The sequence below is a fragment of the Pezoporus flaviventris genome, unplaced genomic scaffold (genome assembly GCF_033815535.1).
Source record: "Pezoporus flaviventris isolate CSIRO_AGI_PZ_B2104156 unplaced genomic scaffold, CSIRO_AGI_Pfla_v1 ptg000001l, whole genome shotgun sequence".
Lineage (NCBI taxonomy): Eukaryota > Metazoa > Chordata > Aves > Psittaciformes > Psittacidae > Pezoporus > Pezoporus flaviventris.
The window spans coordinates 59,709,816-59,733,378 of NW_026892549.1; the positions used below are offsets into that span (position 1 = coordinate 59,709,816).

General features: G+C 52.6%; 3 protein-coding genes across 12 annotated transcripts in view; 1 reads left to right on the forward strand and 2 right to left on the reverse strand.

Moving 5' to 3' along the window:
• Window positions 1–4,621: 4,621 nt before the first annotated feature.
• Window positions 4,622–13,764, forward strand: RAB17 (RAB17, member RAS oncogene family). Of its 2 annotated transcripts, none has more exons than XM_061452318.1 (6): window positions 4,622–4,889; window positions 9,533–9,692; window positions 11,586–11,737; window positions 12,335–12,460; window positions 12,668–12,761; window positions 13,253–13,764. In XM_061452318.1, exons 1-6 carry the CDS (start codon window positions 4,842–4,844, stop codon window positions 13,363–13,365), a joined length of 693 nt encoding a protein of 230 aa, XP_061308302.1. In that variant the 5' UTR covers window positions 4,622–4,841; the 3' UTR covers window positions 13,366–13,764. The 2 variants fall into 2 exon arrangements, with proteins under 2 accessions (XP_061308302.1, XP_061308393.1); XM_061452409.1 differs by lacking the exon at window positions 4,622–4,889 and adding an exon at window positions 5,715–5,837.
• A 592-nt stretch (window positions 13,765–14,356) lies between these two features.
• Window positions 14,357–16,369, reverse strand: PRLH (prolactin releasing hormone). 2 transcript variants are annotated; one of them, XM_061452618.1, is made up of 3 exons: window positions 15,981–16,369; window positions 14,919–15,114; window positions 14,357–14,671 (listed from the first exon to the last, which is right to left on the reverse strand). In XM_061452618.1, exons 2-3 carry the CDS (start codon window positions 15,016–15,018, stop codon window positions 14,499–14,501), a joined length of 273 nt encoding a protein of 90 aa, XP_061308602.1. In that variant the 5' UTR covers window positions 15,019–15,114; window positions 15,981–16,369; the 3' UTR covers window positions 14,357–14,498. The 2 variants fall into 2 exon arrangements, with proteins under 2 accessions (XP_061308602.1, XP_061308519.1); XM_061452535.1 differs by having other exon boundaries at window positions 14,907–15,114.
• Window positions 16,370–17,137: 768 nt separating this feature from the next.
• The window catches only part of MLPH (melanophilin), a 28,950-nt gene continuing 22,524 nt past the window's right edge, over window positions 17,138–23,563 (reverse strand). For all 8 annotated transcript variants that reach the window (XM_061460757.1, XM_061460741.1, XM_061460731.1 and 5 more), the window contains 6 exons: window positions 21,844–21,999; window positions 21,656–21,748; window positions 21,201–21,266; window positions 20,992–21,049; window positions 19,512–19,609; window positions 17,138–19,179 (listed from right to left, as the gene is read on the reverse strand). In XM_061460757.1, the coding sequence (XP_061316741.1) occupies window positions 19,153–19,179; window positions 19,512–19,609; window positions 20,992–21,049; window positions 21,201–21,266; window positions 21,656–21,748; window positions 21,844–21,999 (498 nt within the window). In that variant the 3' untranslated portion in view covers window positions 17,138–19,152. The remainder of the gene's footprint in view (window positions 19,180–19,511; window positions 19,610–20,991; window positions 21,050–21,200; window positions 21,267–21,655; window positions 21,749–21,843; window positions 22,000–23,563) is intronic.

A 23,563-nucleotide genomic window follows, 5' to 3' on the forward strand; every position in this document is an offset into this window, starting at 1 on the left:
ATCCCAAAAGCAGGGCGTGCTATATATACTGACACACAAGCTGCTTTGAAGCTGGCAATGCAGAGACAAGTTTTCCTACAGCTGGACCAGGAGCCAAAATCACTTAGGCAAGGTCATAACAAAAGTCATACTCCTATGACCATCAGTTCTGGGATCTGCATGCCCAAAGCCAGCTGCCTAAATCTGACCATACCCTCACTTCTGTCCAGTCAGAGCTCACAATAGCAAATGCTGCTTTTGCGCCTGCATCAACATGACAGGCAATGCTCTCAGAAAGCCTGTTAATACAGAGGCAGCCCATCAGAGCCTATCGAGAGAGCAGTTTGCAGCAGCAGATGCTTGTATCAGGTTAGCAGTGACCTGTGACCACTGTGGGCATTTCAGTGCAGCCCAGAGCCCTAAAGCCACTGGAATAAAGCACAGGACAATAGCAGGATTCAGCCACTATCACATATGCAGCCCATACTTTCTAAAATGCCTGCATATGTATGCACATGCATTATAGATACATGGCTTTCTGAAAAAGCAAGGATTTCCAAGCCACCGTATCTATTGAGCTCACACTGCTCTATCCTTGCTGTTGCAGCTTCAGTTGGTGCAGGTATAACATTAGAGCAGATTTAGCAAACCCCAGCTCTGTGGTTTAGGCCAGAACAGTGTCACAAAGCACTTTCAATAGAAATAACACTGTTGTTCTTTTTTTTTCATTGCTCCTCTACATGCCTCAGCAGGGGAAAAAAAAATAAAACAACACAAAAACCACCCAAACCAAAACCACCACCACCACCACCAAAACCCACCAGAAAAGCCTCTTGTGTTTTCAGACCTTTACTGCAGAGCAAGAGGCAAGTGCAAGGCAGGCAGCAGCACTGCTATGGGATGATCCAAGCAGCTTAGACACTTGGGTACCTGTGGCTCAGACCAACCAGACTCAGCTGCCTGTCCCCATGTAAGACAGTGCAGCCACGCTGTGCTGCAAGCAGAAAACAGGAGCCTTGAGGTACCCAAGCAAGGGGCACAGTGCTCTGCTGAGCAGCAGTGCTGAGACCACAGCCATGCTCTTGAAACACTCTTAAAACTGAATTAGAAAAAATGGGTGTGTTTTGGATGAAAACTGACCTTTCAGGAGCAGCTTCATGGTATTGAGGGATCTCAGGGCTCCAAAAATGCTTAAGCTGAGGCTGAGCAGTTAGCCTTACTGGTTTAGCAGTGCAGGAGCCTCCCTCAATGGAGATCAGACCTCGTCCGCTGGGCTGCCTGCACAGAGCACACTGGGAAGCACACATAAACCCAGATGACGAGCCAAGGGGAGCAGAAGAAACAAGGCAGAGGAGACAAAATAACCCTTCCCATGGGCAGACAGCAGACAAGAGGCAATGCTGAGGTTTTAGACTGTTTTCTGTTCAGAGTACTGCCTTATTACTGGACCCTGGTGCCTTTTCCACCCAACCTCTCTTCCTTCAGCAAGGGATGATTTATTACAGTGCTCACATCCATGAGCTAATGTTTCCTCACACCAGCCAGAGTCAGGAGGAACCAAGTGCTACCCAGCCACTGAGAAAGAGCCTTGCAGGAGGCCCCAGGCTGGCCCAGGAAGATCTGTGTCCTTGTGCCTCCTTTTACCCAGGGAAGGGGGAAGGAAAAGCAGCCTGCCCAAAATTACACAACAGGCAGAGGCAGAAATAGGAGGTTATTGGAATTATTCTTGCATACTTAATCTAGGGATCTTATTTTTACTTGTTCCGGTGTTCCTGTGCCCAACTGAAATGTTACCATTTCCTTCACAGCTAAAAATCAATACATCAAAGAGGTGAAGCAATGGGAAAGTCTGCAATGGGGTTTCAGGCGCTCAGATTGCTGGGCCGGAGTGTTTGACCCATACGATCCCTGTGGCCAGACCCATCCGTCAGGGTCCAACTGGATAAAACCCAGTGTTGGAAATGTTCTGTTCATGATCCCAGAGTGAAATTAAAACACCAATGAGGCTAAGTACTGCAATTGGACACTTGATTATAAAAAGATAATTCTATAAAAAAAGAATAGCAACAGGACAGATCAGGAAAAGCATAGAAATTAAGCAAACTTTTGGAGTGCAGAGAGGGATAGTCACCACCATGGATCCAGTGGCAGCCCAAGGGCTCATGGTTGTCTCCGGTGGTGGGTGGCCCCACAGCAAAGTACCTTTTCCCCCTTTTATAATACATTAGGGGGAAGCACCTCTGTTCTTAATGTCACATACTGCACATTCCTGGTGGAACACATGCATGCCAGGTCCTGCAGCCAGCTCTTCAACTGCACACATATGTCAGCAATCCTTGAGATAATGGACAGCAATTCCTCACACCATTCCTTGAGACAATGGAGCCCCATTTCGGCTCCTCATACCCATCTCTCAGACAATGGACAGTCTGGCTTCCCAAGTCCCCGTTGCTCAGGGAACAGAGCCCACCCAAATCAAAGCTGGCTGTCCAGATCCACTTCTTGCAGGAGACCTCAGTCTGTCCCTCCCATCACCCGCACTGACTGTTCTCTATCCCGTTGCCCGGTTAAATGACTGGCATGCATCCCTGCTGTCTTAAACCCCAGTGCCATCTAGTGGGGTCTGCCTCCACGGGAGCCGGAGTAGGTCCCGCCCAGGAGGCTCCAGCCCAAAACTGGAAACGCTCCCGTGGCTCCGGAGGGCTCCAGGCTACTTGCACCAGCCAGGCCATAGCACTTTGTGCAGGCATCTCATTTAAGCCATCTCCTTTATAAAGGCCCTTAAACAAAGACACCTGAGACTTAACATCTGCTTGGGTAGATGAGATTGCTATGAAAATAATAGAGCATGAGATGGATGCTTATTGCAGCAGTGCAAATTGGAAATGAAGTTTCTTTTAGAAGCTGCAAAGCTATCCTTTCATAAGGCTTCAAAGCCTCCCAGCCAAGACTGAGATCCTCATTTTCTAAGAATTCAGTGCCTAGTTCAGGTCCATAATGTTATCACAGCTTGTAGGTCCAAAAGAGTGGGTAAATGGGAGCAACCTGCCTTTCACAGTCGCTCATTGCTTTGGGCAAGGATTCTTGCTACAGCAATAGCAGACAAGTGTATCCATGTCCCAGTCCTTTCCAGACCCTGAAACACCTTTCTGCCTCTCTGCTGTGCCATTGTGATTGCTCACAGGGTCACACAAACTCACATTGAAGAACACTCCAAAGCCCTGGAAAAAAAATAAGGCTTTAAGTCAGCTTATTTCACAGCACAACCTTGTGAAACAAGTTAAAGGGACCTGGAAAGGAAGACCCTTTCCTTCCCTCTGGCAAAAAAGCTGCATGCAGGGTAAGACTGGCTCTTAGGCTGGAGGTATTTGTGGGTGTACTCAAGCCAGTTTTGCTGTGATGGTGCAAATCCATGCGTAGACACATTCCCAAAGAAAGAGAAACAGGAAACACTCCGATTTGGCTCATAGACCAAAACCTCACATAGTGATTCCACTTGGTAGGGCACAGGTACCATATGAAATCTGTGCAGCTCTCTGGCATCTCTACAAGGCATTTCAGCATAGAAATGGGAAGTAATCGAGCAGCAGCAGTCAGGCCTTGCAGTCACAGGACACAGACTGGTTTGGTCTGGAAAGGACCTTAAAACTCACCCAATTCCAACCCCCCACCATGGGCAGGGACACCTCGCACCAGACCATGTCACCCAAAGCTCTGTCCAGTCTGGCCTTGAACACTGCCAGGGATGGGGCAGCCACAGCTTCTCTGGGCACCCTGTACCAGCACCTCAGCACCCTCACAGGGAAGAGCTTCTGCCTTAGATCTAACCTGAACTTCTCCTGTTTAAATTTCACCAACCACCTCGTTTTCTGTGTGCCTTAGCATGCTTTCCAGGAGAACCTGTTCCATGATCCTGCCAAGCTCTTCATTTCTAAAGTGAGAAGACATGATTTCAGGCTTGCTTGTAGGACTCCTGCTTTTCACTCTGCTCCCTGTAAATGTGAGGATTAGATTTTGTAAAGTCTGTTTCACTTCCAGAAAGCTACAGGAGCTGTTACTTGAAGGAAAGACATTGACTGTGATGAGTGGCAGAAACACAAAAGCTATCTTCATTTAGCTTTTTAATTACCGAGTTCTCACTCCAGACCTGTTATCCTGATGCATTAACACGCTGTGATTTCTCTCTCAAGATACTTGAGCTTTAACAAGAGCAGCCTTCTCCAAAGCACCAGGCCCCAGCTGCCTGTGGCAACCAGCTATTACCTTAATTAAAAGGCAGTAAAAGCCAGGCACTCAGTTTGGGCTCCCTTCGCACCTCCCCAGCTCATCTGCTGGAGCGCTTTGCAAGAGAAGCGGCCGCGCTGTCTCCCACCAGCTGGTAAAGCAGCCACGCTCCCGAAAGCAGATCACTTCAGCAATACCCAGGTTACCTGAGCCCGTACCCTGGCACAAGACCAAAGCCAGGGCTAGCGTGCGTCAGCAGAGATTGCTGTGTTATAGGAACGGTCCCCGGTCTCAAGCTCCAGGGCTGAGGTGCGGCTGGTGCTCCTGCCCCTGCGCCGGGAAGCTGGGCTGGCTCCAACCGTGAGACTCTGGGAAACCCCACCCATGCACCCCCATCCACCCAAGGCCAAGCCCCAGCGTGGGGAGCAGGAAGGGCAGAGGCAGGGGCTGGGTGCAGGGGGATGGCCGCCCGCTGCTCTCACCGCGCCGGCAGCCCTGTGGACCCGGCTCGCCCATCTCAGCAGCGGATCTAAGGTTCACTGAGCTCTCACCTTTGGCACCGCTCCCTGGGAGCTGCTGCCTGGCTTCGCTCTTACCTGCTCGGGCGCAGAAGGGCTCGGGCAGCCGGACACCACCCGATGGCACGGACTGGAGAGCTGGGAGCAGAGCGAGGCTTCTTCGGGAAGGTAACGGTGCCCCTGGGGAACCGCAGGGCAGGGCAGGGCTTGACCCCAGCCGCAGCCACCACCCTCAGGGTGTGCTTCCCAGACAAGCCCAGGACTCCCAATGTCCCATCAGGAAGAAGCCCTGCACCCCAGCCACAGAGAGGCATCAGAAGGGAGGCTGGCACCATCCTCGGTGGCTCCCTGTCCAAGAGAAGAGGGCTTTAGAGAGACTCGGGAAGTCCTCTGCCCTACCCCATCCTCTCTGGCAGCTGAAGAGCTGAAGCAAAGGTCTTAGCTGAACACTTGGTCTCATCCATAGCACAGGGCAGCCTCTGTTTATCACTGCCTTATTTCCCCAACCCACTCTGTCTGCTAAAGCTCTCTCCTTGCTGGTTAAGAGTCACTAACTGGCTTGCACAGGTAGTGACCCTTATTCTCTTCCCCTTAGCTTTGAGGAGAGCTGATTGTGTTGAGAGACAAGTGCTATGTAAATCTACCAGTGTTTATGTACAAGCCTTTGCAGTTGGGATTTTCATACCCCTGTGTAACTTTGGCTTAAGTGAACTTTCCAAGCAGCTGCACCCCTACACCAGCACCACGAGAGCTTTAAGAAGATAGGAGGAGGCTCCCAAAACCAGAGAAGGGCTTTGAGCTGAATACTTGAAGTTAACTGGGGAGGTAGGTACATGGCCACTACTGGGGGGGAGATGACAAAACTAAATCTGAAAGAACCTAAAGCATTATGTCTGAAACTTGCAGAGCTGGATACCTGTGTAAATCTACATTGGAATCCTATTAACTGTGGTTCTTGTTCACTGCTGTACCCCTGCAGAAACTCGGCAAGTGTCTTAAAGCTTGTGTAGAAAAGCTTAGACATCAGTTTGACATCATTAGACTTAAACATCATTAATTTCCCAGGAAGTTAAATAGAGTCTTAAATACCACTTCTGAGCAGCTCCATCCCCAAAGGTAGGCATTCCTTTTCTTCCTTCACTGTTTTCCTCTGTAAATAAAAGTCTTATCCCCCGACAGTGAATATACCAGGATACCCTCCCCAGGTTAAATATACTTCAGAGATACTAATTTATTGAGTGGCAAAAGCCAAGCCCTTGTGGTTGCATTCCAGAGCAAATACCTGCTCTGCCGCCTCACTCTTCTGGGTTTTATTACTAATTTCTATGCCCATAAGAGTTTGAGAGGCTGCTCCTTAGGTAAAGTTCACTTTCCTGCTAATTATAAACAACTGAGTCACCCTCATAAACAGATTTGTCAGGTTCCTTCTTAGAAACAGCAAGGGCAGGTGGTTCAAATGTAACATCATTGATCCAGCGCTGCTGCTGTGCCCAGCAAACAGATTGCCCTTAAGCTGATTTGCACTAAAAAAGTGGGCTCCATAGGGAAAGCTGGTTAACACTGGTCTGAGCTGTGCCCTCGTGCCCACCCATTGCCCACGGGAAGGAGATAGGAGACACTGTGACAAGCGAACAGGGCTGGCTGAGAGCATAATTTCCTGGGCACAATAACACTTCATCCTCCTTTAGGAAGTGAGAAATGATCTGTCATGGCCATTTCAGTGCTCACCTCCTAGGCGAGTATAAGATGAGTCAAGTCTGTCCTGAATATCTGCTGCAAGACACAGCAGTCACAAATATTAAGCTGTATTTGGAGACTAAATCCACAAGCAGGATTTTTTACAGTTGACTGAAATTAGTCTAATCTCTGCCTCCTTATACTGAATCTGAGCAGGTTCAGCTTTCCCTGCCACTCAGCATGGCCTCTAGGCAGGAGGACAGGACTGGTAACACCTCAGCTGTTCCCCAGGCTGCTCCCTAAATTGACAAGTTATTCTTTGCCAGGGTCAAGCTAAAGCCCCAAAATCCAGCATCCAGCAGTCCCAGTTAGTTACCCCTCAGCATTTCCTGCATGGGAAAATGTGCTAAAGCCATTTTGCGCAGAGGCATTGGTGACTTCTTTAAAGTCTGTAGCGAGACAAATCAGACGTTGTAGTTCCCCTGACAGGAGCTATCTGCCATGCAGATGTGTTCTGCTGGGGCTGAACTCGCACGAATCAGCAGGGAAGTTGCTTTAATTACTTCTGGATGTGCTCAGTTAGCCCAGGCAAGTCAGGGGGTTTCCAGGTAAAAAATGAGCTTCTGCTTTGTTGGCAGCACAGGCTCCGGCTGAAAGAACAGGGATGCTGTTCGCTGTGAGACCCAACACCATTATCTGCTCCTGGAGCAGGGATCAGTGACCCTGCTGGAGCAGCATCCTGGATTTGCAGAGCCAGTTGTAACCCTAACCCTGGTCTCACTGACAAGCTCTTCCCCAAGGCAGCCACAGAAGGGTGACTACCAGCCATGTGAGGTGTCTGGAGCACTTTCCCATCGTCTATTAGCCAGTGAGCACAAGGTTTTACTCTGTGAACTCCTTCAACAAAAAAACAAACAAGGGCAAAGGAAACAGTTTTCCCTAAATCGTATTTTCATTGAATTGGAATAAAGCCACTTGTCTTTATTCCTTGTTCTCCTCAAGTTGAAAGGGAGACTCGCCTTCTGCTTTTTAACATGGAAAAAACATGGAAAAGATATTGTTTCAAGTGAGATTTGGCAAAACTCTCCAATAGGTGCTCACTAGTATGAAAAGCTTGCAAGGAAGCTTCTGTTCTTGGATTAGTTCTCTGGGGACCTGTGTTCAAGAATCAATGCAGCCTTTAGTGCTATACAGTAGAGCAGCAGAGGGATAGCATGAGGAATTGAATTTGGACAATGTTTTCATGCAGTTTCTTGCTTCCCTAGAGAGGTTTATGGCTTATCAGCAGCAGTAACCAATGTAACTGCCCAGAAAGGACTTCCAGGCCTACAGAGAGGCAAATGTATGTAATGAAATACCATAAGGAGCACCCTTATGCTGTACCTAAACTATAACCTACCCCTAACGGCTGTGCTGTACAAACTGTGACCCTGCTCTTCATCACTGGGCTGTATGATCTGCAGGAGAGGGTTTACCCCTGTCTTTAGGGGGATGAAAGCGCATTTCACTGAGCAGAAAAACCACCTCTGTCTAAAGATACAGACCCAGGTTCCCCCAGTACTGAGGAATGATCTTAATGACAGCCTACTCTGGTAACAGCTCAGGGAAGGGAGAGTGATTAAAGGCCTGGAGCCTGCCAGATTGCAGGAGAAGATGGGCAATATAAGAGATGTGTGGGATGAGCAGCGTGCAGGAACAAGAGGCTTTTGTCAGACGAGTGAGCTACAGAGACTTCCCTGGGCAGGGCCACTCTTAGGTGTCTTTATAGAGATATGCCTTGCTCATTTCCAGGTTCTGCACACCACATCCTGCAAGCCCCAGGCAGAAGCTGGAGCAATGGCACTGACTCTTTCTTGCATGTCCCCCAGACCTGCGCTGACTGGCCGACCAGGGAGTTATTCAAAAGCACACAGAGGGAAGCACCCCATGCCAGCAGCATTCACCCAGGCATGGGAGACTCTACATCTGGCATGGGATATCAGCAAAGGCATTAGGGCCCACAGGCAGAGAACAGCAGTAGGGCACAAACATTTCAGCATCCTTCACAAAGCACCATTGCTGCCTTTGGGTTGTTAGATCAGATCTATACAAAGGCACATCCCATCTCTGCACACAGTTTCAGGCTTGCTGGTGGCGTATTTCCCCTTTGCTGCTGTATGTGACATGGGATAAGTGCTTGCAAGGTCCTCTCACACCCTCTCCTGCTCAATCCAACCCCTGTGACCCTTCCTTTGCAAGCTCTGCATGAACCTTCCTTTCCTGCAGCTCCCCATGTGAGCTGAGATTGGAGGAGGAGCCCTGCAAGGAAAAGCCAGGGCAAAGCTTTGGCTAGCTGCAGGACAGCAGGGTAGTGTCAGTTCTTTACGCTCAAGGCTGGGAGCAGGGGACATGTGCCACCCAGGGGGGCTCCCACCGACCATCCCTTCCCAGGGTACAGCCAGCGCTCTACAGCCGCTCTTTTCAGATCAGGTTTGAGGCGACTGCAGTATTTGGGGCAGTGCTCTCCTGTCGTTCCCTGGTCACCACCATGCGTTCCGTGTGCTGCTTGAGCCAGGTCCTCTCAGTCCTGGCTTTTTCACCCTGGCAAGCACCATGCTGACTTGAAGCAGAGCTGACACAAAACTCATCAGCTGTGGAGGTGCACAGACATTTCCTGGACAAACTGGCAGCAGCATCACCTCTGCACCTGAGTTCACCTCCAGCCTGAGTTAGGCTCTCCTGGTGTAACTTCTGAGCAGGACCCACAATAAATGTGGGACATAAGCCTAAGCTCTTCACCAGCACTTTGGGGAAGGAGGTGTGCTCAGGAGCAAGGCACACCCATAAGTGATGTCCATCTGCCGTCAACTTTTCCAGTATGCAGGAGATGCCCCCAATCCAAGAAGAAGGCTTCTCACTTGCATAGTTTCTTTCTAAAGATCTCCACCCTCTGGTCATTACTGACAGTGGCAGGTATTTTAACTTAATAAATTTGATTCGGGAGATTAATGATTTTATTCTACCCTATTTTGAGGTTAGAATAGGCTCGAATGCCCCACCTGCCCCAGTGACACCAGTCAGGAGTTGATGCAGGAGGCTCAGCTGACAGGCTGATCACTGCAGATGCGCATCAAATGAAGTTGGTTTCCTTACAGGGCATGGCACAGAAAGAAGCGCTGGGCACCTCCCCGGAGGGGATTCATCCAACTTACCCCTACAAGGTGGTTCTGCTGGGGAGCACATCAGTGGGAAAGTCAAGCCTGGCCTACCGATACGTGAAAAATGACTTCAGGGAGTCACTGCCAACCGTGGGATGTGAGTGAGTGCCTTCAATAGCTTGATGGCTCCAGACACGAGACCAGGCCTGATGCCCTTCCCTATAGCAGGGTGGGATGCAACAGAACTGGTTGGTACATCTTACAGTAGCACAAACTCACTTTTGAACATAAAGCACCAGAAATACAGATTCAGCATTGCCACTGATAAATTCACTTACTGCAGTAGCACTAAAACCCAAAGCCAGACTGTAATTGAGCTCGTACTGGAAAAACAAACCCAACAAACAAACCAGTTGGTAACTCAGTAAGTTCAGTTTCACTCGGGTATTGTGTCACAGTCAGAAGTGCAAATCTTACCAAAGAGGCATCTCTGCTTTGGAGAGAAAAAGCAAGCCCACCACCTGCACAGAGGATCACATCCTCACCCTCTACTATAGCAAGCTTCAACTGTCCAATTTATACTCTTGAGAGAAGGGGAGGTGGGACTGCAGCCAAATTAGCTGCTCCTGCCACCACAGATGGGGTGGCACCTATTCTCATTTGGTGTATTTATTACATGTAATTACCTTCAGATGTGCTGCTCCAAGGACTGTGGCTCTTGTGCAAGGGCAGAACAGAACCTTAGCATCATTCCTTCTTCTACCCACTAAGGCAACATGCCTCCCCCTGATTGTCTAATCACCCCCATCAGCAGCCCATCCATCACCCCTATCAGGGTGTTGTCTTAATTCCCTTCACCACATATCTCACACCCAGAAACAGACCTCCCCCTTTGCTGTCACCTCCAGCTCTCTGCAGCCCATATTCCTCAGCACCAGGCTACGAGCAAAGCCATGTCCAGACGTGGTTTGGAGGTACCAAACACCAATTTCTGCAGCAGCAAAGAGTGACACGGGGATCTAGCTGCACGGCTCATCTGCCCCTTGCACGCTTGGTCCTGTGCTGCCCTCGCACCTTTCAGACACCCAAGGACAGCCTCTCCCAAGGAGGGCTGCCACTGCCCTGGTGTCCCGCTGGAGCAGGGAGGTCGGGTGCAGGCAGGGCAGCTGCAGCAGGGTTGCTCAGCACTGCCTGATGGAAGGCTACCAGCGGTGCCTCCTTCCTCCAGACCTCCCCATGCCATGGCCAGGCTGCAAGCGCCACGCTGTGCCCCACAGACAAAGAGTATCTGCTCCTGTGCACCCTGACCTGACAGGCCATGCTGAGCAGCCTGTGTCTGAAGGCAGGCTTCGTGCGTGCTCATGCTACATCTCTGGATGGTCTCCATCATCAAGGAGAGAGCTCTGCTCCCTCTAAAAGCTCCCTTGAGCCAACATGTCTGCTGACATCAAGCTGCCTGCCCTGTATGTTCACATCGGCACAGCTTCCTGCAGCACCTAGACATTATAGACATTCATTTTACATGATACACCTGGATTTTGCCCTAAGAAGGCACAGCAGACACAAGGGTTGAGGTCCCACCTGCAATCTGAAGAGCTAGCTGGTGAAGGAGAGCAAGGCACTGTGGAGCTGCTCCCCTTGTCCTTCTGCTTTGGCTCTGGCTGGTGCACAAGTGGCCGTCTGCTCCCTGGGAGCAGAGACAGAGGCTTCCCTGTAGTGGGACCCTTTTCAGTGGATATTTCTATTCACAGCTCCCACAGGTCTGACCCACCAGCAAGCTGGAAGTGGCTATCTGAGGGCTATTTTGCAGGGCTCAGAGCTATCTGATAGCAGAACTGGTGTGCATCCACTCAAAGCTGCTGCCACGAAGGACTCCCAGCCTGCCACAGGCTGCCCTGCCGTCCCATCAACAGTGCCAGTGCTTATGAGCAACACACCACAGTTTTGTGCATTAGAGCACCTTTACTGGCCCTCAGGAGGGATTTCACTTCACAGCAGCAAATCTGAGCTCTCTGCTCTTCCTGCAAGTGAACATGCATCTTCCCTGCAGGCTCCTTCTTCACACAAACGCTCAACATGGAGGTGGCCACAGTCAAGTTGGAGATCTGGGACACGGCAGGCCAGGAGAAGTACCACAGTGTGTGCCACCTCTATTACCGGGGTGCCCATGCTGCTCTCCTTGTTTACGACATCACCAACAAGGTAAGGCAGGGGATGCTGCTCTTAAGATCTGCTGCACTGCCAGGGCAGGTGTCCAGATACAGGAGTACCACTTGAGAAGGTGAACATCCCACCTGGGATGTGCCAGGGGCTGTACCTGCCCATGTAGGCCCATGCCACAACCCTGGGGTGATTTTTGATGCTGTGCATCCTATCCAAGGCTGATTTAGCCTTAAAAGTGTTTGAGGGCTTGTGACTTGTTTCCCTGAGAGAGGGCAATCAAAGTCATAGAATCATAGCATCACAGACCGATTTGCGTTGGAAGGGACCTTTAGTTCATCCAGTTCCAACCCCTGCCACGGGTAGGGACACCTTCCACTAGAGCAGGTTGCTCCAAGCCCCTGTGTCCAACCTGGCCTTGAACACTGCCAGGGATGGGGCAGCCACAGCTTCTCTGGGCACCCTGTGCCAGCGCCTCAGCACCCTCACAGGGAAGAACTTCCTCATTCAGTTCAGTCTCCCCACCACATCTCTCTCACCCACTTCGGTTTGGTGCTACCCATTGAGCTTTGCTATGCCTGAGAGAATAGAATTAAATCAAAACTATATCCCTGAGTGGTTTTGTCTTCATCTCTCCAGGAAACACTCAACAGAACAAAGCTGTGGCTGAGGGACCTGGAGAAGGAATTCCTTCCTGATGAAATTGTCATTGCTTTGGTAGGCAACAAGGTGGATCTTGCTGCTGAGCGAGAAGTCACTACCGAGGTGAGTGCTTGGGGTGAACTCTCACACCTGCTCTTCACCCCTCACCAGCAAGCACTGGGATATGTCCTATCAAAACTAAGAATTTACGAGGTTTTCAGACACCTCCAGAGTCCCTGTGCAATTCCTGACCTGCTATGAACTGCCACTGTAACTGAACGAGCAGCACCAGAGGCAGCTGAGGGAATAACTCTGCTTGTCTCTACCTAGGAGGGGGAAGAGTTTGCAAGGACCAGAGGCCTCCTGTTCATGGAGACATCTGCAAAATCCAGCCACCAAGTAAATGATATCTTTATGGCCATAGGTGAGTTGTGTCATGTCTTTAGATGAGAGCAGAGCGTGTGCAGGTCCCAAACCTTTGCTTCAGGGCTGCAAATATCTTCCCCTCTGCAAAGCTGACCCCCTTCATTGCTTGTGTTTGGCACCGAGATCTTCCTGGCTGGTCCAGCCTGTGCCACATCCAACAACTGCAATGGTCACAGCCACAGCAGCCCACGGTTTCTGTGAAATGTGTCACACCTCTGGACAGAAGGATGAACAGATCCATCCCAGGATGCTCCAACATCTGAGATGGATTTCATGTCCTTTCGCCAAACCACACTTCTCTTTTGCTTTAGTATCCACTCTACGTGTAATGGTGTCCCCAGCATAGCTGTTCAGTAGAGAGCTAACATAGTTACCATGGGACAGTAGTGGCAGTCACTAGCGGCTCCCCTGGGGTGAGGCAGGACAACCACTGCATCCCAGCCCCTGGCAGGAGAAATGAGCCCTTTCCAACCTTGTGTTTCTTCCTAGCCCAAGATCTCCTGCAGCGGGAACAAGAGAAGGCTCGAGCCCCGTCCCCGCATGGGAGGTCAACAGTCACCCTGCGGGAGAGCAGGGTGCGGACAGGGTGCTGCCAGCTCTGAGGACCAGCAGCTCTGGACCTGGATGAGGCCTCCAAGAGGAGCAGTGACAAGGCAAGGGGGATGCAGCAGGGCAGGGGCGGCTCAGCCTTGCCACCCTCCCGCTCTGAGCGAGGTCAGAGCCTACCTGACCCCAGCATGGGGGTTCCTCAACTCTGGCACTGCCTTCAAGTAAGAGGTGAAGCACAGGGGTTTCTCCCACCACATTTCTACTTCCAGAGAGGAGTGGGACCTCCCAGCACTGCTGCCATCAGCCCCAACTGGTGCCTTCCCACCCCAGCTGCACTTCACACCTCCATCTGCCTTCCCATCTGAAGTGGGAGAGTTTAACTTCCCAGAGCGGAGCCAGTGCCTCCCAGCAGCTCTGCACCAGGCTGCAAATAAAGAGAACGTTGCCCTAAAGGGATGCATTTTTGGATTTTCCCCAAACCTGACCTGGATGTCAGCTCACAGGTGGGGAGGGGGCAGCGACTGGAGCTGGTGCTACCCTCACCCTCCCATCCTGGAGTGGGACAGGGGCTGCTTCCCAGCCAAAAGGCATATTTGCTGCCTAAAAGCCCCTACATTGGGGGGGGGGAGACAAGATTAACCCTTCCCTCCCCAAACAACCGTAGACCCTCAATGTTGGGCCAGGAGATCCTGGAAACAGAGATCTGCAAACAAAGATCCTGAGGGTCACCTTTCTCTGTGGCCCTTCTTGTCCCCAAAGCAGAGGAGGTCTGGCCTGGGGACACTGCTCATGCAGGAACATTTGGGGACACACAGCACAATGGACATGGCCCAATGTTCTCCCAGGGAGTTTCTGACCCAGGTCATGGAAACGGAGTGACTGTTTCTGACCCCATCACCATGGAAATGAAGGTGTAGGGGGCATCCATGGGTGCTGGTGTGCTGCGGGGACCTCAGGGGATGCACTTAGGAAAGGAAGCCCTCTGGGGCTTATATTTAGGGTGGCTTTTGGGAGTATGCCATATAATACGGAGAGCATCTCTGCTGCACTGCACCCCCTGCCAAGGGAGGCTGCAAAGCCATGGCAAGATCAGCAGTTTTTGGTTTCACTGCCTTGTGCTGCATTTCAGACAGAGAGGAGGGGACACGGGGATGAGAGGAAAAGGGCTTTTATTGCGGGCTCCAGCTCAGGGGCTCTCCTCCCCCCGGGGGGGCTGGAGGTGCAGGTGTGGGACAGCACAAGCTTGTCGATGGCCAGCCCCCCCAGGATGGGTGCCCTCATCCAGTGCCTGCCGCCGCCCAAACCGCCCCACGGGCCTGATCCCACGCCCTGTGTACCAGGAGGGGTCGATGTCCGGGTCTGCAAGGCAAAAGCCAAGGAACAATCAGAGGGGGATGATAGAGGACATGGAGGGAGGACAGGGCATTGCACCCATGTGTGATGGGGTGACAAATGCCAGGGGAGAGGGAAAGGGGTTGAGGGGGATGAAAGAAAACCATTGCTTCTGCACAGGGACACCCGCTCTCCCCAGTGCAGGGAAGACTGGGGGTGCAGAGGGTTCTGGGGGCAGGGGTTGGGTAGGGGGGTCCCTTACTCCTGTTCTCACTGCGGATTTCCATGGAGCGCTCGTGGCGGTGGCTGCAGGTGCCGGGCAGGGTCAGGCAGGCGAGCAGCAGGCACAGCAGGCAGGCGGCCCCCAGCTTCATCCCCAGCACTCTCCGGCCAGCTGTGGCTTGGCGCTGCAGCCTCCCAGTGCCTGGTGCTTCCCGATGATGCCACAAAGATGACAGCCTCCGGCACGGCTGTGGGAGTGAAGGGATTTGGCTTGGTCAGGGCAGCTTGGTCAAAAGCAGGGGGTTTCAGTGGGATGACAGCTCTGGGGATAACTGCTCCCTGCGAATGTGGGTTGTACAAACCCCAGGATCGTTAAACAGGGTTTTGTCCTAGCTGAGCACCTTGTGCCAGGCCTGGCATCGCTCTTTCCCTCTGGGGCTTCTGGGGAGCCCGTGGGATCCTGCAGCCCAGCAGATGGGGACAGGGCCACCATGAAAATGTAGGTCTGGCAGCACCAAGCAAAGGCTGTACACATGGCTTTTGCTGCTGGATGAACCGTGGCCACCCCTACACCCTTGGCACCAACCCTGCACCCTTGGTACGCACCCCTGGACCTGGCTGCTGGACTGTTAACCTGGGAGCACCCTGTAACATGGCACCAAGGCCATGAGTGTAGGGCAGGTTGAGTGATGGGCTTGATTTCTGCAGCCACCTATGGCAAGGGAGCGGGGCAAGGGGCAGAAGCAGGAGAGCTGTGTTAAGCAGGACAGGGTGGGGACATGCAGCAGCTTTATTTTCAGGGACCCTGTGGCAGGCGGTTGGAACTGGATGATCTTTAGGTCCTTTCCAACCCAAACCATTCTGTGAGTCTATGGCCTGCAAAGGAGGAGTTTGCAGCATGCCGGGCAGGAGCCCGTCTGGGCTCCCGAGAGCTCAGGTTTGCTGCAGCCACCAACTTTTTACAGCCCCCTTTTGGGAGCCACTAAGCCAGTTGGACAGACACGGGGACGCACACACGCTCAGAGGGAAAGCAGCGCTCGGGAAAGCAGTCAGCACCGAAAGCATCACGAGAGGGAGAGGAAAGCACCGCTCCGCACGCTGAGGCTGCACTTACCGCGGCGAGGCGCTGGCTGCCGTCCCGCTGAGCCCCGCGGTCGCTGTCTGAGCCGGAGTCCTCGCCGGCCGCCGTTTTTATGGCCAGTTTTGTGCTGATGTCAGAGGCGAGCCCTGGCGGGACCGAGCAGGGGCATCTCCCCTCCCCGCAGCCCCTCTCATCGAATCAGCACCGGGAGCTTCGTGACTCAGAAGGGACCAGCATCTCACCTTCCGCCGCCCGAGCCGGAGCGCTGGAGACGTGTTCATCCCTGTACTTGACCCGCTGCTACTCCAGACAAGGGGGAGGTTTCTGCTCCTCACTCGGTGCCTGCTGCGGGGCGTCGGTGAGTGATGCTGCCCTGAACTCGCTCCACCACACGAGTCACGCTGGGTGCCACCCCCCTTTCTCCTTCAGTGTCGTCCCCCGCCCCCCCCAGGAGGCTGCTTTAGGGAAACTAGAAAATTAAATACAGAGAAGAAGGGAAGGCAACTTGTTGGTGCACACGGGCTGTGGAGACTTCAGACCTCCTCTTGTAAATGGGTTAAACCACCGCATGAAGGAGGTTCTGATGGTGTTTGTTCTTCTGGATACGATGCTGGAGAAGCCAGCTTGGGTCCCCAGCACAGGGGGCTGCTCAGTGCCCAAACACAGGTCCACCCTCAGGCAAAACTGGAATAACTGGGACTACAAGTACCCTGAGACAGGGATGCATCTGGGTTAGCAGGATGGTGAAGACACCATCACTGGCGAGGTGGGAGCAGGGGGAAGGTCTCGGCTGCCACCCCCCTGCAGGGTGGACATTGCCCTAAGATAGATCTCCATTTCATGCTGCCATCAGCTCTGAGCACAGCCAGTGCTGGGACAGTCACAGGAGCAAAGCTGGACACAGGGTGACCACTGCAGGGGGACATTAAAGGCAGGGAAAGGGATGAAGAGGAGAACCCATGCCCATCGCACCTGCAGCTCTGTGACCAGCATCTGTCAAGTCATATTGCGATCCTGTTCACCACCCTCTCCCCCTGTTCTGCTTCAGTTCCACCAATTCAGCTTCTTTCTGCTTTCACCTGCCTAGTTTAAAAAGAGGAGTGCACCAGCTAGTTACAGGGGAGGATGGGAAAAGAAAGGAACCTTTGCTTGAGTGAGCTGAAAGAACAGACTGAAAAAGGGGTTCCAGGTTCTGGGCACAAAACTGGCTTTATTGCATGATTTTGCATACATACATATAATCTACACAGGCAGATGGGGCAGGAAACCAGCAAATAACAACATGGGTGACTAAAGCCTGAAAGATGCCTTAGCTTGCCCTGCTGATGCTCACTGCAAGGTCTTCTCAGGGTTAAGCATCTGAGAGTTGTGTGGAAAGACAAGTTATGGATGAAAACAGATACACCACGAGATGCGGATGAGGCAAAGGCTGAACCCTGACAGCAGAAGGCTGGGTGCAAACCCATAGCATTGCAGAGATCTTCATGGAGCTCTCTTCTAGGATGCTAGTCAAGAAGCTGCATCCTGGCATTGAGGCTGGCTGGGCAGCAAAAGGGGCACCCAGTAATGCCACAGAGCCTGGGAGAGTTTCTACAATGGCAGTGGTTTGCACTGACCCATTTGAATGATTTCACTTAAAAATAAGCAACTGGTTTTGTTTCCAGCTGGGAATCCCAGTCTATGGACTAACAAGACTGCTCTCGGATGACCACAGGACTATTTCTAGGCAGTTAGGAGTCCCTGCTACTGTGAAAGCTAAACAGAAGTGTTATTTGCATGAAAATTCACACTACTGCTCATAATTCAAGTGGGTTTAGTTCATATGCACAGGAACAGCCTAAAACAGTCCAGCCTGCTTAGCCATTGATGGGGAACTGCCAGCACTGCTCTGACATACCTGCTCTGGCTGCAAGTGATCCTTCCAGCATCACCTGCTTCAGAGGGGAGGGAGGGAGGTGGGGGCTATAAACAGGGAGCAGCAGGTACTGAGCAAAGCCTTTTAACAAGAACCTCCTTCAAGTGACCTGCAAAAGAAAGCAGCCCCCCTCCCCATCCCACTGGCACAGGTATGGGGCCAGGCACCGATCCACTGGGATGTGCAGAATTAAATGCTGAGGAGAACAAGCAATTGTGGTGTCTAAGGGAGGGCACTACCAAACCCACTGTCACCTGCTAGGAGCCCAGGGCCACTGCACCACCCAAAGGCCATCACAGCCCCTCCAAAGGATTGGATGGTCCTGTCAGGTTCTAACAATTCCATCATCAGGACAGGGGACATCCAAAGCGCCTCTTGGTATGGGCCAATCCCTCTGCAGGGTGGGGAAAGCCTGCAGGGGAGCACCTACACAGTCCTTCTGGAGTCCTAAACCTGCCAATACAGCCTTACCTGGAGAGAGGATATCTTTGAGCACTGTAAAAACAACTGAACCCCAACCAGGGGAAGGCCTCCAGCCTCTCTTCCACCTTTCTTGCCACCACTTCCCACAAGCCTTGTCCCACTCACATCCTCACATGGTCATGGCTGCTTCAAGCATGGTGGTATGAAGCCTCAGTGGGTGTTTGCATGGCTTTGTGCAAAGATCTGTTGGCCAAGGGATCACTGGGAGGGAGCCAGCATTGCTCCCACCCTGCTTTGCTGCTCAGGGAAGGGAGGAGATGCTCCAAGGGACTTTGCAGGGAGCTGGGACCAGCAGTGGGATGCAAAACCCAGACCAGGATGCCTGGGTCTCTGCTCTACCTGAGGTACCCAAGAACATCCTGCACTGTCAGCTCCTGTCCCCACTCAGCACCAGGAGCTGAAGAGCAGGAACATGCACTGACAGCTTTTGACAAGGTGTCATTGCCCCTGGTCCCCATGCTGGGAAGCCACACTGGCATCCAGCTCCCTCTGAGGAGCTCACTCCTCTGCACCTCTCTGGTCCCCTTGGTTAACCTGATACCAAAAAGCAGCCTTAAGCAAAGGTCTCATGCCTGCATCCTCCCATGAGAGCCCCCAGCCATGGGTCTGCACCCCAGTGCCTTGCTCCTCTCCCTGGCAGCTACCAGCAAGACTTCCTGCCCACAACCTCTGGCTCCCCTCCTGTCCAGGGCTTCAGGGAGAGATGAAGATGGGAGAAGGAAGAACAAGTGTTGTGGGGAAGGAAGTGAGGCTTTGTGCTGAGGTCTTGCATCAGTGAAATGCAGTGGCAGGAGGGTCCCCCTCTCCTCAGGACAGGTGGGTCATCACAGGCTTCTGCAAGGCACCAGAGGGAGAAACCTCAGCTCACCACGGTGCCCACACACACACCAGGCAACACTTCTTGCTGCCCCTGTGTGGGGCGAGGACCTGCCCCATCCCATGGAGCCACCCAGGCAGTGGGAACTCAAAGGTTTTGTTTGGTCCCTCTGCCCTGGGGCTTAGGACACGCCAGACCTCATGGGGCGATACCCAGGCATGCCTGCCACCACTGGCCAACACCCAGAGCTGAGGGCTCCACAGGCTCAAGGACAGCATGGGAGAGACAGATTGCTCTAAGTCCCATGTGGGGCCCAGCCAGCAGCCCTCCTGGGTGGCTTGGTTCGTACCGCAAAGAGCCTCTCCACTCTCCTGTTCTTCCCGTTGGGGTTTCTCTGCGTCAGGGAGCCGCGGTAAACAGAGTTGCGGTCAAAGGAGTCGTCAAGACCTGTAGTGAGAAGAGAGGTGGGCAGCAGGTCCTCACCCACCTCAGAGAGGCTTCTGTTACCCACCAAGTCACTGGGGTTTTACTATCCCCTACTGGCTGGGGCTTTGTATGTTTCATTGCACTTCCCTTTCCAGGAGGGTCGGGGGAAGCACTTTCACAATAAGGAAAGAGAAGCTGCTGCTATAGAGGTTCCCAGAGCATCGTGAGCTGGGCCAGCCTGCCAGTGCTCAGCTGCCAAACCCTCTGCTCTGGAATCCTCCATGGACTGGCCAAAGCCCAGCACACATGGAGCTCTCACCACTCAGACCTCTCTTGACCTACCAAGTCTTTTCTCTGACACCAACTTGCTCCAGCTGCACTTTTGCAAACCCAACTTTGCAAGTAACTGACCCACAGAGAGGGTGCTCAGGAGATGGAATCTCCTCATTGCCCAGTCCAGGCAGAGGCGATTAGGTTTGCCTGGTGACATCCATCCTATTTGCACATCTATCTCCTTGTGGGGCTGACATGTCACTCAGGCTGCCTTTGCCTGTCCTTTGCAGAAAGGAGAGCAGATGACTCCTCTTCAGCTTGAGAAGAATGGACCTTTCCACCTACCATCCTCAGCCTGGGAAATAGCACTGTTAATTGTCTGCATGCGTAGGGAAAACAGGATTCATCCTCTGCATTAAAGGATCTTTCCTCCTTTCATCTTCCATTACCTGGAAAGAGACCCACTCTTTCTGTCTTTACGCTTATGAGGCGAGATAAGAGAGAAAAAGAAAAGTCATTTCCTCGTGGGTCTCATTGATATGGGTCAGGATGAAACGCTTCCAGTGGCTGCCCCTCACCACGCAAGCTGTTGTGCCAAGTTTCAGGTCACCGACTGCTCTGAAGCATTCCCAAGCTGCTGTTTGTCATAGGTGGGATGTGGAGGGTCTCTTGCCCCCACCAGACACCAATGGATGAGCCAGCTGGATAATAGGGTCAAGGATATCTTCTCCAAGATGACCAAGCAAGGAAGAAATTGTTATCAGAATAGGTGATGGGCTTAGGTGAGGCTTTGAGATCTTACAGCCAATGGGATGCCACAGGTAAAATCCCCCTGGACTCTGGGGTGGCAGAGGCCAGGCTGTATACAAAGTCCTGGCTCCTGGAGGACTGAGCCAACTCAGCCTGGTCTCTGCTCTCCTATCACCATCCCCATCCCCATCCTGACAGTTCCTGCCTCCTTTCTAAATGGTCCACCACAGGTTCCCTCTCTCCTAGCAGGAGGCCATGAACACAGGGAAGAGGATTCTCCAGTGCAGGGGGATGCAGACAGAGAGGACAGAGTGTCCCCCCAAACCCAGCCCCATCCACCCACAGTTCCCCAGCTCCCATGGCAGATCCTCTGTCCTTACCAGGAAGGTCGAGGGGACTGTTGAACTTCCTCCTGAACCCCTGCAGTCCAGGCATTGCCTGCAAGAGATGGGGAGCAGCCTGCTGTGGGCAATGGGACGGGAAGACAGAGGTCACCTCTGAGGCCACTGCTTTGAAAGCAGCTTCCTGGACACCCCAGGTGTCTCCAGGCTGGATGCTGAGCTGCACGCACCACTAAACGTGTACTCACTTTAATGTCATCCGAAGACTCCCCGGGACTGCTGCTGGTGGCACCAGAAGAGTGGAGGCAGGCAGCCTGTGGACAGAGGAAGGCAGGGGTTTCTCTCTGGGTGCAGGGAGCAGACAACTTTGTCTGCTTTCCTTTGCATTTTCACCTCTTTTATTTAGACTGGGCTGATCCCAAGATAAGCAAAAGAGGCAGTGCACTGCTGTGGCCCAGTGTGCCCTCCAGCAATCCCAGGAAGAGCACCAGTCCCAGACACAAAATCCTCCCTTGATGCATACAGGGAATCTGTTGTCCCCATCCTTACTGAGACATCTGCTCTCGGAGCCTTGGGGCAGAGAACCACGCAGCGGGGAGGGAGCTGGGCACAGCAAGCCAGGCGGCCCCTCACAGTGCCCAGTGGCAGCAGCAATCTGTGCATCACAGGGCTGGGATCTCTCGCACACCCCCTCCATGCTCACCTGCCCATTCGACTTCTTCCTTGCCTTCTCCACTGACTTCACTGTCAGCCCCGCAGCTGACAGAGCTGCGATCCGAGATTCAATGTCTGAAACCTTTAGAAGGAAAAAGACCATACAGAGGCTGGTTCCACCCCTGGCTTCATTTGCTGTCACTGACTGGGCAAAGCAGCTCTCAGCCACGTCCTCACCTCATTCTCTGCCTGTTGCACCTGAGCAGCTGCTGAGGCCACTTTATCCTCCAGCTCTGACAGCTCCGAGTCAGTCGTACCACTGTGCTGAGCCCCTTCTTCGAGCTCTTTCAGGGTGCTCTCAAGCCGGAAGGTCTTCCCAGCAGTCAGATACACCTGAAAGGGAAAAAACCCAAGCAAATCCACACACATTGCAGCATTAACCTCCCTGGAGCTCTCAGTGTCTCTGCAGCTCCTGCCACTACTTTATGGCTGCTTTCTTGCCTTGCAGCACAGGCCATACCAGCCAGCTCTGGCAGGGTTTTTCATCTCATTTCCTCCCTTCCACAGGCTTTTTGAGAGCAATTACTAACCCAGCAAAGTGGTAAAATGCTCAATGAACAGAGGAAGGACCAAAACTCGGTGACCTACTCAAGAAGCATCAGCATCTTTATGCCATCTGCTCAGAGCGGAGGCAGGCACCTGCAAACCAGTGCAGGCTGCCACGTCCCGTGGTGTCAGCAGGCTGGGAAGTTGATACACTGACATTCCACATCCACTCAGTCTGTGCTGCTGGGTTGGCTGGGAGTGGGGTCAGGGTGTGGGAGCTTGACCCTGGGCTGTTAACTGACCTGCAAAGGGCAGTTTGGCTCAGGAACTGCTCCAAATACACAGGAATGGTCCCAGCAAAGCTCCAGCAACATGCATGCAAACGGAGCTCAGGAGCCATGGGGCTGCTAACTCAGGATGCATGGTGCATGGGAAGCAATGGGCTACCTTTGCTGCCTAGGTAAAAAGGGCAAAAGGACCTATCTCAATAAAACCACAGGCTTTGTTGTCACTTGCCTCCTCCTGGGCTACTACAAGGATGCAAGTCCAAGAGACGTTTGTATGCAGTCACATAAGATGATCAGATGGGTTGTGGCCACTATTTTGCTGACTGAATCCCAAATCTTAGTATTGCCAGTGCAAGTCCTGCTCCTCCAACCCTCACTGCTTTTCCTGGGCCAGGTATTGCTCAAGACTGCCTGGCAGGAGCTCCTGGTATACCCTGAAATACCAAGTATCCAACCCAACTCACACCACTCTGTTCCATAGGTCTCTCCCATGGCAGTGCAAGCCCTGAGGCCATAACAGATTGGAGACATTTATGGGTGCTGTTTGTGAAGCAGCTCAACCTGTGAGTCACAGGGACACAATTTGTTGTTGAGCCATCAAACTCTCCCCGTGCCCTCTGAGGTGGCATGGTCCAGGAGCAGAGCATCAAGCTGTGACTCAGCCAGGGCCAGGAGGGAATGGCAGGCTGAGCATGCACCCCCCAGGGCCATCTCTACCCATCTCCTTCTCCCAGACCTGCCATTGACAGCACTAAGTCCATAGATCACATCCTTCCCAGCCCTGTCCCCTCTTCTGGGAGAGGGGGAACGTCAGACCCTTCATGCAGACATCCCTCTTTCCCTGGGACGCTGCATTTGGCCAGAAACCAGTTTCTGAGCACACTCTGCTGCTAGCAGCTCACTGCTTTTATGTATAAGCTTTCCTCAATAAGAGAGGAGCCACAGTGTGTTATAAAACCTGGCTCCCCAGGATGTTTCTGACAGCGAAACCTGACCACCCATGGAGATGCAACTCTTTGCCCATCCTTGAACTGTTTCTTTGGATCCTGGCAAAAGGCACACGGTTTCCCATTTCGACAGGGAATTGATTTATATGGGTTTGCCATAGCTAATTGTTGGCGTTT